We start from the raw sequence: 13,553 nt of genomic DNA on the forward strand, positions 1-13,553 counted from the left end.
GCTTGTTCAGTTCAGTCAGTATTTGACGCTAATTCTTCTTCTTGGCACTACAGTACTGAGCGTGGGAGTCCCGCTCACCCCGCTTTTCCCCGCTCGAGATCTTGCTCTGCCCCGCTACCTCCAGATCACCCTACTGAAGAACATTTCCCAACTGCAAAGAAAACGGACTAGTGCTAATTCATCAGTCCGGAGAAAGTTCACACCGATGAGAAAGGACGAGAGCAACATGAAACGCGGAATCTGATGCGTTCAGTGTCAAACTCCATATATGGCGCTAGAAGATGACGCAAGAGTCGACGATCAGCTGATTGACATTCCTCGGGCCGGATACGGCCGACTGACTTCCATAACGGATTTTAACTAATTCCTCTGCGTGTTCTGGCTAGCACTCTAAGATTGACGACATGCGGCTGCGTATGTCCTTGAGGCCAAATCCGAAGAAGTTGTTTGAGTCCGAAGGCGGACAAAGGCCAAACGTTCTTCGCAGATGACCGGTTCGGGCCGGTACTTCAGTACACCTATTGACCGCAGAAAGGCACATTTATCCGACTTGGGTCGATCATATTGCTAGATTACTATGTCTTGTGTATGCTGCTGCTCAAGTAGGTAATATATGAAGTCCACTCACTCCCAGTATCTCACACATAGCTTCACTGAAAACCCAAGATCAACACACAACATCAAGATGACCACTACTTCCGACCTCACATCAGCCGTCAAAGAGCTGTACGACCCTGCCTTGTCAGTCAAAGTCGTAGGAGTAGCTAAGAAGTACGACACAGATCCAAATGTGAGCCCTCATCCTGATCTTGTTTCTTGAAGGACATGCGAATCGGATGTGTCGCGATGTATTGAAGCTGATCTGACGCGTCATGATAGGGTGCCCCTCCGAGCCGAACACCAGAATATACAACCCCTGGTGGACCTAACAGCTATCATTGCTCAAAGAGTCAATCATCCTTCCTTACACAGTCTCTTTTCATGACAGGGCTGAAAGCTGAGTGAGCTGTTTGTTCACTTTATAGACGCTACCGCTTGGACACAAGGTTTCTTCCCCGGCACACTCTGGCTTCTTGCCGAACGAGCCGACCTCGACCCCTCTTCCATCGACCCTCACTTCAACAAGGAGGAACTGATCAGATTGGCGAGACGATGGCAAGCCGATTTCAAGTATCAAGCTAGGCCGAGTCCGAACCATGATCAGGGATTCCGATTCCAGCTTTCTTACGGAAAGTGAGTGATCCTTCCGGCAAATTTCAGTCCTATTGATTGAGTCTGACCCAGATGCATAGAGACTACGCTATGACGGGCGACGAAGAAGCTAAGAAGGTCTTGATTGATGCTGCTGAGAGTCTAGTGGATCGATATAATCCAAATGTAAGTGACATCGTCCAACCGACCATACCTCAGCCCTATTCCTGCCATTCGCCGTATGCTGAAGATTGTTATGACAGGCTGGGTGTATTAGAAGTTGGGATCACATGACGTTTGTCGAAGATGGACATAATTATACGGAAGAAAAGAAAGACCAACATTACCTAGTCATCATAGATAACATGGTGAGTCACAGCTTGCCTGGGGACAAATAGCATGAAGACCGCAGACTGACTAGAAAGGCATTTCAGATGAACCTGGACCTGTTATACGAGGCTACGAAATTGACAGGCGATCAAAGATACGCGAAAGTAGCTACGCATCAAGCTGAAAAGTCTCTCATCTCCCACGTGAGAAAGGATTATACCACTTATCACGTAGCGAACTTCGACCAGAAGACTGGATTGCCTATCGAGCTCAGGACTGCTCAAGGGTATGCAGATGAGAGCGTTTGGTCGAGAGGTCAAGCATGGGCTATATACGGATATGGTCAATGCGGTGAGCTTCAGCTTCTGCTACGCCCGCTCAAGTGGTGTGGAGAGGATAGGAGTCGTCGCTGACATAGCTGCATCACTCGATTAGCTTTGCGGACTGGTAGACAAGATTTTATAGATACAGCTAGAAAGCTTACGGACGTCTTTATCTCGCTCCTTGGCCCTAGTGGTGTTCCCGAATGGTATGTCTTCTCCGTCCAAGTTCCCACTGCGCTCGAGCTGATCCGCTTCGTTGGATATGTAGGGATTTCAGAGCACCTAAACCCTGTCCATATGATGCTTCCGCGGGATGCATAACAGCCGTCGGCATGCTATGGCTCTACAGGCTGCTCTGGCCCACCGACAAAGCTGCTGCAGAGGCATACCTGAATCGAGCGGTGAAGCTGGTCCAAGACACTATTAGGGAATGTCTGACGCCCCCAGCTTCGTTGAAGGAGAATGGAGAAGTTGACTTCGGGACAGATGGATGGGAGGCTCTGCTGGCTGTGAGTAATCTTGGAAACACACCCAGACGGTGTGAACGGTCACCAAGCTGACTGTCGTTTCCAGCACTCTACAATTGTGGGGAATCCGAAATCGCTCAGAAAGCTCATGGACCACGGTCTAGTCTGTAAGTATATCTATCTTCGAAAAATGAGGGATTTTTCATCGATTACTCGGGTGACACAGACGCCGATTATTACCTCGTCGAATTCTCTAACGAGCTGCTCAAGATTCAGCAGGGCAAGTAAAGTTGAGACCGTCGTTTCATTGAGCCTCGCGCGATTCTATGTAGCTTTACGACACAATTCATGTATGCATGCATGAAGGAATTACCTCAAGTGATTTGTATGGCAAGGACACAAGTGATCATTCAAGTACAAGCGTGGGAAAGTGATATCCTTCGGTGTTTGACGCGGTGACGTCAAGCCGGTTGCAATCTACCAGTGAGCTATTTATAAGGGTGTACAACCTTTGAAGTTATGGTAACAACGCAATTCTGAATCGCAACAAAACATTCTACGCTCAGATTGTCAAGAAGCTCGTTATCGCTTGTACAGAAGTAGCCAAAATGTCCGAACAAACAACCGTATCTCCATGCTGTGTCACTGGACGTGAGTGGTGGTCCTGGAGCCATGAATTGCCATTCAGTCGGCGGAAACAGTGGGCAGGCACTAACTATCGGTCGCATCGATCATGATAGACATCCACCAAGGTGAACCACTCGGATCATTCGAGATCATCCACGGACTCCGAACATACGTTTCAAACCCTAAACCACCTGCTAGCGGGAAACAAAATGTCGTTGTGCTCATCTCAGATATTTTCGGTGTCGATCTCGTCAACACCAAGCTTGTGAGTTGAGTCTACTTTATCCTTCTCAACCAAAGTCTCGATTAAGTTGTCCACCTCATTCCAACCCGACAGATATCAGATCAGCCGCTGACAATACGGGACTGGTCCATCAATTGTGATTGCAGGTCGCCGACGAGTATGCCGGGAATGGATGGAAAGTCCTCCTTCCTGATTTCCTGGAGGGAGACGCTATCGACCACAACCTGCTCAACAGCATCGTACCCAACCTCAGAGTCCAAGCTGAAGCTACGGTAGCTTCGAAGGCCGTAGACTCAGCTAAGATGGCTGCTGCTATGGGTCCTTGGATCACCAAGCATCGAGAAGCTGGTGAGTCGAGTTCTTTGTTGCCTCATCCTCAATTGCCCCCATCGTCCGCTGATCGGTGTTATCAATATCGTTGAACGATGACTAGTCTCCAAGCCTATCATCGAGAAATTCTTCCAAGCTCTCAGAGCCGACGCGTCTACGTGAGTCCGAGTTGTGGTCCTTATCCAGTTCCGGCAAAGGCAAAGGCAAATGCAGCTATGGCTATTATATAGACGGTGACTAATGGAGGTGTACTTGCGAACAGCGGGAAGATCGCTACGATCGGATTCTGCTGGGGAGGACGATACTGTAGGTCGAATTCTCGTGTCTTGGTTCCCCATAATAGCGAAAGACATCTTCACTTTTCACTGACACCGTCTGCGTACAGCGCTTGTCCTCGCGCAAGACGACTCGCCCGCCCGAGTAGACGTAGCTGTCGCTCTTCACCCTTCATTCCTAGTGAACGACGACGTGAAAACTATCACTCAAGTTCCCGTCGCCATCTACAAGGGAACAGCAGACGCTATGATGACTGATGACGCCCTCGACGAGGTTGAGAATATCCTCAAGGGCAATCTGGGCAACAAGTTGTCTGTCAAGAGTGAGTCGGAACTACAGCCGGAGACTTATGCCTGTGACTGCAGAGTCATCTTCGGATCGGAGTTGAGTACCTGAATTGACTTTTTGGTATTCGCTATGTTGCAGAATACACCGATGCGGTCCACGGATTTTCAGTGAGAGGTGATCTCGAGAATGGTAAAGAAAAGGCACAAAAGGAAGAAGTGTGAGTACATTCTCATCCTCCATTAGGGTCTGGCTGCGTTGAGAGTATATGTTGATGGTGATGTTCCGTGCAGAACCAAAGATACAGTCGACTTCATCACCAAGTACTTCGACTAATTCATATTATATGACCGGCTGTAGGATATGTCCTTTGTACGCAATAATAGTCACGAGTTGATTCGTACAGGAGAATATGCAAATGCGTGCACAGCAGGCCCGAAGAGTTTGGTCGATGCGAGTCATATATTATGTGCATCCTACACTCAATCACGCCTTAATATCTTGATGTCAAGATATCAAGAATGCCTCCAAGGTCTACCTGTACCGTAAAGCTGAAGTCTAGATCTTCACCTCTTCCACACCTTTGGCGGCTGCTTCAACATCCTCATCACCTTCTACAAATCCTCCCTCAGCTCTGGCTGCGGCTGCAAACGAGAAAGCCGGTCGAGTGGTAGCATCTCGCTTGGGAGCAGCAGCGGCAGCTTGCTGTTGTTGGGCATTGTTGGACCCTTTTCTAGTATGTGAGACAGCTTCAAATCCATCATCATCTTTCTTAGGGGTCTCGGTAGAAGGCTTTCTTGATGGATGAGAAGGCTTAGTGTTGTTGTGTTGCTGTTGCTGTTGATGGGGTTGTCTGGGAGGATATCTTTGGTTTGAGCCTGAATTCTGACGAGGTGGTTGTTGCGGTTTACCCGATACTTGAGCTTCAGCTTTTTCTTGAGCAGCCTTGATGGAACTGAGCCTCTCCTCAGCGAACGCTTTAGCCTTTTCGTCCTCTTCCTTCTTCTTGGCGATCTCGACTTCTCGGGCCTTCTTCCTCTCTTCTTCCCTCTGAGCTAATTTGGCATCGGCAATGGCCTCTCTGGCGGCAGAGTCAACGGGTTTGGCATTTCCAAAAATTGATGATTTGCCCGAAGGGGTATCCGACTCGACGGAAGCGGTCGATGGCGTAGCAGGGACTGATCGAGGCGCGAGTTGGAGTCTTCGTCTTTCAAGAGGAGCGGGGGGTTGTTTCGGGCCTAAGATGAAGAACAATTAGCTTACGCGCACGAAGGAATGATGGACAGTTTACTGACTTTCGCCATCAGCACTTCCTGGTTGACTAGCAGCGGGGGTGACTCTGGCAGATCTCCAGTCTCTTTCCTCGTTTGGTGATTGAGTAGATGATCGAGCAGGAGGAACCTCAGCAGCTGGGGTTCTCAGCTTGGTACCGCGAGACCACTAGATGTTGCGCCATCATTAGCTGGCGTTGAAAGCTACAGCAGAACTATGTATACTCACGGTGTTCTCGGTATCAGCGAGACCTGGACTACTTTGACCGGAGGCAGGCCCACCTCTCTGATGTGGGGGCAGATCCCTGGAATCAGCCTTGGCCTCGGCTAAAGGCTTGTTGCTTCTCCATTGATTCACTTCATCCGCAGCTGTAGGAGTCAGGGGTTCCCTAGCTCTTCCAGCACCTGAGCTATCCCTTCTGAAATCGTTCGATGGAGCGGGCGGGGCAGGTGTGAATTTTGCTCCTCTGGCAGAACCCCAGTCCCTCTCGGGTCCAGGCTCAGAAGGAGCGAATGATGAGGTTCTTCTAGCAGGGGTAGGGGCGTCTCTGGCGGGTAAGGGCGTCGCTCTTCGCCATTGATTGGATTCTTCCGCTGCAGAAGCTTCTCTTCGGTTGGTAGCTACGTGTTTACGTCGAAACACTTTAGCATGACGTCGGCTGTTGATGGGCAAGTGAGGTCACGCGCAAACTCACGTGCTTCAGCAACGCTAACTCTGATCGATCGTCCTTGCAACTGAGCCCCGGTCCTTCCCAAAGCCTCCTTCAATTTGTCTTGACTCGGGAATTCTACATATCCGTAACCTTTGTATTTCCCATCCTGATCCTTCAGTATCCTGAAGCTGAGCGGGTCGAGATCGTTGAAGAAGTCTCGGACGGCTTCTTCGAGGTCAGGATCGTATGAAAGGTTGCCGACGAAAGCGGTGAAAGGTGGGACAGTGGGTAAGGGGAGTTCTTCTCGTTGCGGTGGTGCTCCGGGGAAGTTGGTAGCTGTATACGCCAGAGAATCAGTCATGCTCATCCGCGGACTGATGCAGCAGAACGCCAGTCGAGGTGTAATTCAGTACTCACACGATCGGGCAGCTCGGTCTGGCATGGAATCGAGGTATCCGGGATCCCCCTTCTTGGGTCCAGTATCCGCTCGAGCGGCAGCTGCGCAAGCACGTCTCAACCGTTAGTGAGTGGGCCCAAAACAGCAATCAGAGTGCACTCACGAGCCGATGGGAAGTCCATGTCATCCGCCCATGATCCCCCTCCTCCAGAATCTGTAGATTACATCATTGGTCAGCCTGAATTGAAACTCCGACAAATAAAAAGCCATAGCAGATAGCTCAGCGATGGAATTGAGCGTATTCACCAGCATTGAAGAAGTCTGTCAAGGAGACTTTTTGGGCTTTCTTCTTAGGTGCTGTGATCGCGATGCAGAGACAGTCCGGTAAGAAGCGGAATCGAGTTGATGAAGGCGAAAGCAGGAGGACATCGTCCAATCAGCGATTGATCTGACAAAGCAAAGCAGTGCTTGTAGATGAGGGGTCGCTTACCCATTTTATTTCGAATTTCACTGGTTGTTCAATGTGATCGATCGATAGACGATGATGTATCCAACCCGATTTGTTGATGATGAATTGGTCTTTCGCCTTGTCTTCTAAGGACGAGCAAAAGTTGGAAAACATGTGGACGTGCGAAATAACATTTCTTTGGAATCTCAAAATCCGCCACATTCGGAGATATACACTCAAAACACCTTTTTACACTGCTTCCTGACGCACGATCCTCTCCTTTGTGTGTATGCATGCACACAACTTTTGATCGTCACTCGCCGCTCATCAGTCGCGGGTCCTTTGTGGATCCACAACATGCAGCGAAAAAGCATCTCTACCAGAACGAAAGAAAGGCTTTATCGCTATTCCATGAGCAAAAGATAGATGCAAAGACGAGAAGCAAAAACTACAGCACCCGGGATTCCCAAGTGGTCCCCCACCTTGGTACTAACCGAGCGATATCCAACTTAACTGCGGGGAGCAGACGGGACCCGGTGCTTTCTGGATTCTATGGCCGTAGATGGAAGCAAAGGCTTGTTACCCTTCATATATGTTTGCAGGTGTTCAGAACAGTGATCAAACTCGGTAAGTCATAAAAGATCCAACAAGGGCCACTTTTCCAGAAAGCACCGGGTCCGGTCTGCTCCCCGCAGCAGGACGTGCAAAGCCACATATGATGGTGACCATTTCGTCTGTGGTCAGTGTTTCACCAACGCCAGCATTTGTTGTGCGACTGATGGAGTGACCGTAACGAGGCTGCTCCTTTCATGGTTTTACCTCAAACTGCTCTTGTGAGACAAGGACTCTCCTTTCACTCTGAATTTCGGATGACGCTGACAAGCAAAGTCCATGAGTGTAACAGGCTTACTGACAATGTATGCAGGAGTGGCTATATAAGGATTATGCTGCAGCAGACTGACTGATTGCTCGTCTGTCTCTCCTCGCCCCGTCAGACAACAAAGTCACCAACCCCTCTCCCATAACGCCCACACCCATACTCTGTCAAACCACTTTCACACGACTTATTGCATCACTCGATCATCTCCGCTCATACTTCACATACTCACCCCAAATTCCCAAACACTCATTCTAGCACTACATTTGCTGTCCAACAAGCACCACCTCCCTGATTCGCACACGCCACTAATCAACACCAGACTTAGTAGTATCACCTTTACCACCACCTCCTGCTCCATCATTTATCCCTCATCATGGCTGTCTCTTTCGTCGGGCGGGGCATGTGGCCCAAGATCTTCCTCAAGATCTGTAAGCTATGGGTATACATCGTCGCCGTCGGGTGTTTAGTCATGGTAAGCTTTCCCAAAGTCTCTCGATCCAGTGCATCAAGCTGATTTGTCTCTGGGTCGCCACTCGTGTCTAGCCGTTGGTAGTCTGGATAATCATCTTCATCGAGAATACGAAATGTTTCTCCGACACTATGGGTATGTCTGACTATTCCCAATCGACTCATGCCGTGTTCTCCATCGATGTCAGAAAAGAAATTGACGATGAGATCTCGTAGGCCACTATCTCGGGAACGATCAATGGGTATACGATCAAATGGACGGCGATCCCAATGCAGGATACGTGGGCAATACGAATATCCCAAAACACCTCGGTGGTCCAGTGTGAGTACGATCCCCTGCGTCCTTTTCACGAGCCTGGCACACAATGACGAATGATGGCAAAACTCACTTTCTGTTATCTTACTGGTTTCCGTGTCGATGGACGTATAGCTTCGCAGCTGCTTTCGACGTGGCGATGTGGATCATCATCTTGATAGCCATCTGCGCTGATCTCTTGTACGTCTAAAGCTCAACTCCCAACTTCCAGCCCATTTCCTCGCTTCTATCGGACTTCAAATCCGGAGGGATCCGAAGCCGAAGCTGAGTTGCTGATTTTGGTTTTCAGTTGGAAATTCCCGATATGTCGACAATTTCTCGGTGAGTGACCCTACTTGATCTCCTCGGTATGGCGATCCTCGACTGGACGGAGCCGACGAAGAAGACTGACAGTGTTCATACCTTGCCTCTCTGCCAACAGAGTCGATGTGGGCGGACGGCCTATATTATACGCCTGATAAGACATTCAAGGACATCGAATTCTTCTGTGAGTCGAATAGCTACAGTACCGTTCTTGCTCCCTGATAAGACATCGCAAGGTATCGTGACGGATTATCCTATCCAATGTTTGATGTGATTCAACTTGCTACTGCTAGAGCTAATTTACTGAGACCAGTCCTCGTCGCCAATGCGTTCTTGAAGATCTTCATCGTCGTAGCCACAGGCTCGCAGACATATACGGGCTTATATCCTAAACAAGATGAACCGCAATTGGATACTCCGTTATTCTGTCTGTACGCTACCCTGTGTTTGGCGGGGTCAATACCGTTTACGTGAGTTGGACCTTCGACCTCGATACCTGTTCTTCCGTTCGCTTGAGGTTCCCATCTGTTATCTAAATGTGAATAACAATTATGTTTCTATGGACGAGATATACTAACGTCGAATGTAAATGTGTCTGTAAATGTAATAGGATAATAGCTCTTTTCGTAAGTCCCCTTTGATGAACCCAACCTCTAAATCCAATCAACTCCTCTTACCTGAACCGAAATGGCGGCCAAACAGGCAGGCGCAAGGAGAAACGCTGATGAATTCTGCTTCCAATTAGTACATCCTCCACGGGATGAAGATGAAAGAGTACAAAGACGAATTAGCAGCTGCCGAGGCCGCCGCAGCTGCTAAGAAGTAGGCCTAAGTTGGATCGTATGAAGTGACTGGCTAAATCCCCGTTGAACCTCGTTTTGTACCCTCATACCCTTTCCCATATGCGCATGTATCGATCACAAATCGCGCTTCGATGTCAGTACGTGATTACGTCAGATTAGTCATCACAGTAGCACACCAGACGAAGATGAATGAGCCAAGCCAGACCAGGCAGGCAAGAGAGCAAGAAGGCAATCAAGCAATCAAGCAAGGCATCAATCGTACTTTACACATATATGCTGCATTGCATTTTTGACGTCGTATAATATTTGATGTTTCCATGAGTTAAATCATAGATTTTGCGTAGTCTGCCTTGACTGGCCTGAAAACCTCTCGACAATCTAATTAGTTACCTTTACCGGCCATTCGTCCACCTTTGATCTCTTTTTCACCCGCACTAAAAACCGAAACATGGTTAGTTTGTGTTATGTTGTATATCTGGACTGGATGGAAGATGGCATATTCAGAAGGGAGGAATACGCACACACTGATACCGACCATGGCGTCTCCTAAGTCGGTAGACACTTCGGCCAGGACGGTAGGGTTATTGTAGTGCGTGACAGCTTGGACGATAGCTCTGGCTCGCTTGGCGGGATCTCCAGAGAGGACTGCAAGAAGCGAATAAATGAGTTCTTCCGCGTCAGTTCATTCAGACAAATGTGGTTCTTGGAGGCTAGTGACTTACAGATACCGGAACCGACGAAGACTACGATGTAACCATCTCACTTAGCATCGAGCGCCCTGAAAATGTGTTGCACCAGACCGATCGAGGGGACTCACCACCATCGCATCCCAATTGCATCATCATAGCAGCATCAGCGGGGGTAGCAACACCGCCAGCGGCGAAACTGTGATCGAGAAGATCAGCTGGTGAGCCCTTGAATGGGATACGACTGATTGAGGGGTTGGATACCAAGTGAGGGTGTGAAGCTCGCACTCACGAGACAACAGGTAACCTCTTCAATCTAGCGGTCTCCTTCAATAAGTGATAAGGAGCAGAAAGCTCCTTGGCGAAAGCGTATAACTCCTCATCCGACATGGCAGCGGCCTTTCTGATATCCGCCATGACTGCTCTTTGGTGCTTGACAGCTTCTACTACGTCTCCAGTACCCGCTTCACCCTTTGTTCGGATCATACTGCGACAGGTTGAGCAATGCAGCTCAGCTTGAGACTCAGCCATGATGTGCGATCAGGCGATCAGGCGAAGGGATATGAACTCACGCAGCACCCTCAGAAATCCTTCGAAGAGCTTCACCAAGATTCTTACAACCGCAAACGAAGGGGACTTTGAAAGCGTGTTTGCCGATGTGGTGTTGATCATCTGCCATGGTGAGAACTTCCGATTCCTAAAGCGGATCAATGGGGAGAAATAACGAAGATGATCAGTACCATTTCCATCGGGATCGTGAGCAACGATTGGAAAGAAGAAATTCCACTCAACTCACATCGATGTAGTCTACGCCGACAGCTTGTAAGATCTGGGCTTCGACGAAATGCCCGATTCTGACTTTGGCCATGACTGGGATCGAGACAGCTTCGATGATTTCCTTGATCATTCCTGGGTCGGACTGTAGTGTAGCAGAAAATCGCTGTCAGCCTTGACATGTCCCCGACGCTGCGGGATGAAGATTGGGATCTTGTATGTGTGATGAGGCGGGCCAAGGTGGTACACTTGCCATTCGTGCAACGCCTCCATCCCGCCTGATATTCGCTGGGATTCTCTCTGCGTCGATCATTCACTGACCATCAGCCCCTAGAGCTGTCTCATTACACAAGCTGATGGTGAAAATCGAGAGTCTAGCACTCAAAACTCACCCAAAGCCATCACGGCGCATGCCCCAGCTTCTTCAGCAATTTTGGCCTGTTCAACATTCATGACATCCATAATCACACTAATCGACCCAACTCCATACATCAGCACACACACGCATATCGCATGGCGCATGGCGCCGCAACCGATTTTGCGTGAGTTGAGTATAGTTGAATGTCGACTCACCCTCCTTTCAACATCTGGGCAAGACCAGACTTGACCCCGAAGCTCCCACCTGCACCCCCGCTTCCTGTGGGTCCACCTCTACTGCCCAAAAGAGGCGTCGCGGTCCCGCCTTGTCCCTGGCCTTGAGAGATCAATGGTGTGCCTCCGTTAGCATTCGGGGCGGAGGAAGGTACGATAGTTGGTTCGGATGACATCGTGTGTGTAATTGGGCTTGTACTGCGCAGGTTATTCTTCCTTGTGTAGCTAGTGTAGTGTAGCTAGTAAGACTGTGCGAAATTGATAAATGTTGGAATAGCTATCTACTGTATATCTCTGATCGATTGCAAGCGATGAAGTTGTCTTGGACTTTGGACTTTTTTCGACTCGGTGCCAGGTCGGAGAACAAGTTACGAGATCTCCACTCAATAACTTAATTGCCGGATAACGAGAAATGCATCCGTCGTCTATACTCACTATACGATTATGTTCCGATTGGAAATCGCCCAACTCTCCTTGCCAAGTTTACGAATACCTGTTCGAACTCGCCTAAGTACAACAGTACCATGCATCACATGCCCCGATCTCAGCTCTACGTGATCTGACATGACTGACTCGAATTGCGTGGCTGTAAGTGAACCTGCAGGGTTTCCATTATAAAGTACAGGACATGCGGACGGATCTCATTCCCCACTTTTTACCCCACTATCGCTCGCGACGATCGGCATAAACGCATCGCGACCACACATCCGTATCCGCATTGCATCCGCATCAAGTCTGATGTTAGCAATACATAATATTATATCCACACAGATGAATGCAATACATAGCAACATAACCCACGAAAGAAGGATACAGGATATATAGATCGTGCAGCACGAACCATGCTCTTTCTCATTACAGAGACCAAGTCCTCACCAAAACTCCAATCTCAATTCTACCTTCCAACAATCTCCCTCATCCTCAAGACCCTTCTCAAGGGAATCTACGGACTCGAGGGGGAATACGAGATCCACTAACAGACCTCGTAAAGTATCTTTGCCATCTCGCACATCCACTTCCCGAATCTCGAGCTCGCACTCTCTGTCGTCGATAAACCCCTTGAGAGAAATTGGGAATTTATCTTTATTGTTCTCGATCAGTATCATCGAGATTGATCTTGCGAAATAGATCGAATTGAATTTGATCGAGTCGTCTATCGAGTCATTGACTGACTTCAGCCAAATGATCTAGTCTCAGAAATGCTAAAGCCAAACCAAGGAAAGCGTTGCTCACTCTCTTCGTCAATCCGGATATCCGTTATCCCGCTCAAAGAAGCAAACTTATCTTTCAAGCCCACTATACCCACCCTGACCTTTCCTACACCGATCGTGTGTAGTCTACTAACAACAACCATCTCACATTCGCCTTTCTCGAGTACAACGTCCATACTTTCTGCGCTGTGCGGACCGAGAAGTACCAAATTCGTCGACTGATTCTTGGCGTACTTCGAAAGCGCCAAAGGGGTAGATAAGACGTATTCCGCCTCTGCTTTCTCATCTTCCCAATCATTCAGATCCATCAGATCCGCTATGTCCCTCCAAGGGACTTGATCTTTTGCTGTCGCATTCGAAGTGTAATCATGCACATTCCACAGTCCGATAATGCCACCAAGGTTTTCATCAAACAGACTTCCACCGACTAAGGCCCCTCCATCGCTTGATCCTTTGATAGTGTCAAACCACCTATGTGACAACGCCTGAACAGGTCTCTGCGCTCTCACAGCTCGATGTTTTCCGTTCCTCGTTTGAGCTGTGAGCATAGAGATCAAATCAACGTTTGATTCGGTACGCGGTGTATCTGAGAGTAAGATCGGACCGGGGCCCAGCGATCGCAGGAGGGCGTGATAAGTGGGTAACAAGTCCGAAGGCGATGAAGCGAACATGTCGAAAT

At 48.9% G+C, this 13,553-nt stretch overlaps 6 protein-coding genes and 1 non-coding gene across 7 annotated transcripts; 3 read left to right on the plus strand and 4 right to left on the minus strand.

Annotated features, from left to right (window-relative positions):
* Positions 1–685: 685 nt before the first annotated feature.
* I303_100691 (uncharacterized protein) lies at positions 686–2,599 on the plus strand (the record flags this gene model as incomplete). Its single annotated transcript, XM_018404066.1, has 10 exons — positions 686–790; positions 880–949; positions 1,026–1,233; positions 1,293–1,377; positions 1,455–1,559; positions 1,626–1,872; positions 1,957–2,050; positions 2,113–2,353; positions 2,418–2,478; positions 2,538–2,599. The coding sequence occupies 10 exons, from the start codon at positions 686–688 to the stop codon at positions 2,597–2,599; spliced, it is 1,278 nt and encodes a 425-aa protein (XP_018266720.1).
* A 320-nt stretch (positions 2,600–2,919) lies between these two features.
* I303_100692 (uncharacterized protein) lies at positions 2,920–4,409 on the plus strand (the record flags this gene model as incomplete). Its single annotated transcript, XM_018404067.1, has 8 exons — positions 2,920–2,962; positions 3,052–3,203; positions 3,329–3,530; positions 3,616–3,670; positions 3,775–3,818; positions 3,898–4,110; positions 4,215–4,293; positions 4,367–4,409. 8 exons carry the CDS (start codon positions 2,920–2,922, stop codon positions 4,407–4,409), a joined length of 831 nt encoding a protein of 276 aa, XP_018266721.1.
* Positions 4,410–4,631: 222 nt separating this feature from the next.
* I303_100693 (uncharacterized protein) lies at positions 4,632–6,888 on the minus strand (the record flags this gene model as incomplete). Its single annotated transcript, XM_018404068.2, has 8 exons — positions 4,632–5,311; positions 5,369–5,513; positions 5,574–5,965; positions 6,040–6,333; positions 6,415–6,495; positions 6,558–6,608; positions 6,701–6,751; positions 6,885–6,888. The coding sequence occupies 8 exons, from the start codon at positions 6,886–6,888 to the stop codon at positions 4,632–4,634; spliced, it is 1,698 nt and encodes a 565-aa protein (XP_018266722.2).
* Positions 6,889–7,288: 400 nt separating this feature from the next.
* I303_100694 lies at positions 7,289–7,403 on the minus strand. The gene has a single exon (XR_001936479.2). It is a non-coding gene; the product is annotated as a 5S ribosomal RNA (ribosomal RNA).
* A 692-nt stretch (positions 7,404–8,095) lies between these two features.
* I303_100695 (uncharacterized protein) lies at positions 8,096–9,635 on the plus strand (the record flags this gene model as incomplete). The annotated part of the gene is made up of 9 exons (XM_018404069.1): positions 8,096–8,194; positions 8,266–8,326; positions 8,407–8,512; positions 8,621–8,686; positions 8,796–8,827; positions 8,928–8,993; positions 9,123–9,279; positions 9,420–9,435; positions 9,555–9,635. 9 exons carry the CDS (start codon positions 8,096–8,098, stop codon positions 9,633–9,635), a joined length of 684 nt encoding a protein of 227 aa, XP_018266723.1.
* Positions 9,636–9,994: 359 nt separating this feature from the next.
* I303_100696 (pyridoxal biosynthesis protein) lies at positions 9,995–11,839 on the minus strand (the record flags this gene model as incomplete). The annotated part of the gene is made up of 10 exons (XM_065968173.1): positions 9,995–10,046; positions 10,134–10,257; positions 10,335–10,355; positions 10,430–10,497; positions 10,591–10,785; positions 10,871–10,995; positions 11,095–11,217; positions 11,326–11,372; positions 11,465–11,541; positions 11,646–11,839. 10 exons carry the CDS (start codon positions 11,837–11,839, stop codon positions 9,995–9,997), a joined length of 1,026 nt encoding a protein of 341 aa, XP_065824245.1.
* Positions 11,840–12,535: 696 nt separating this feature from the next.
* Positions 12,536–13,545, minus strand: I303_100697 (uncharacterized protein; the record flags this gene model as incomplete). The annotated part of the gene is made up of 2 exons (XM_065968174.1): positions 12,536–12,816; positions 12,897–13,545. The coding sequence occupies 2 exons, from the start codon at positions 13,543–13,545 to the stop codon at positions 12,536–12,538; spliced, it is 930 nt and encodes a 309-aa protein (XP_065824246.1).
* Between the last annotated feature and the right edge of the window lie 8 nt (positions 13,546–13,553).

This window comes from Kwoniella dejecticola, chromosome 1 (genome assembly GCF_000512565.2).
Source record: "Kwoniella dejecticola CBS 10117 chromosome 1, complete sequence".
In the NCBI taxonomy this organism is placed as follows: domain Eukaryota; kingdom Fungi; phylum Basidiomycota; class Tremellomycetes; order Tremellales; family Cryptococcaceae; genus Kwoniella; species Kwoniella dejecticola.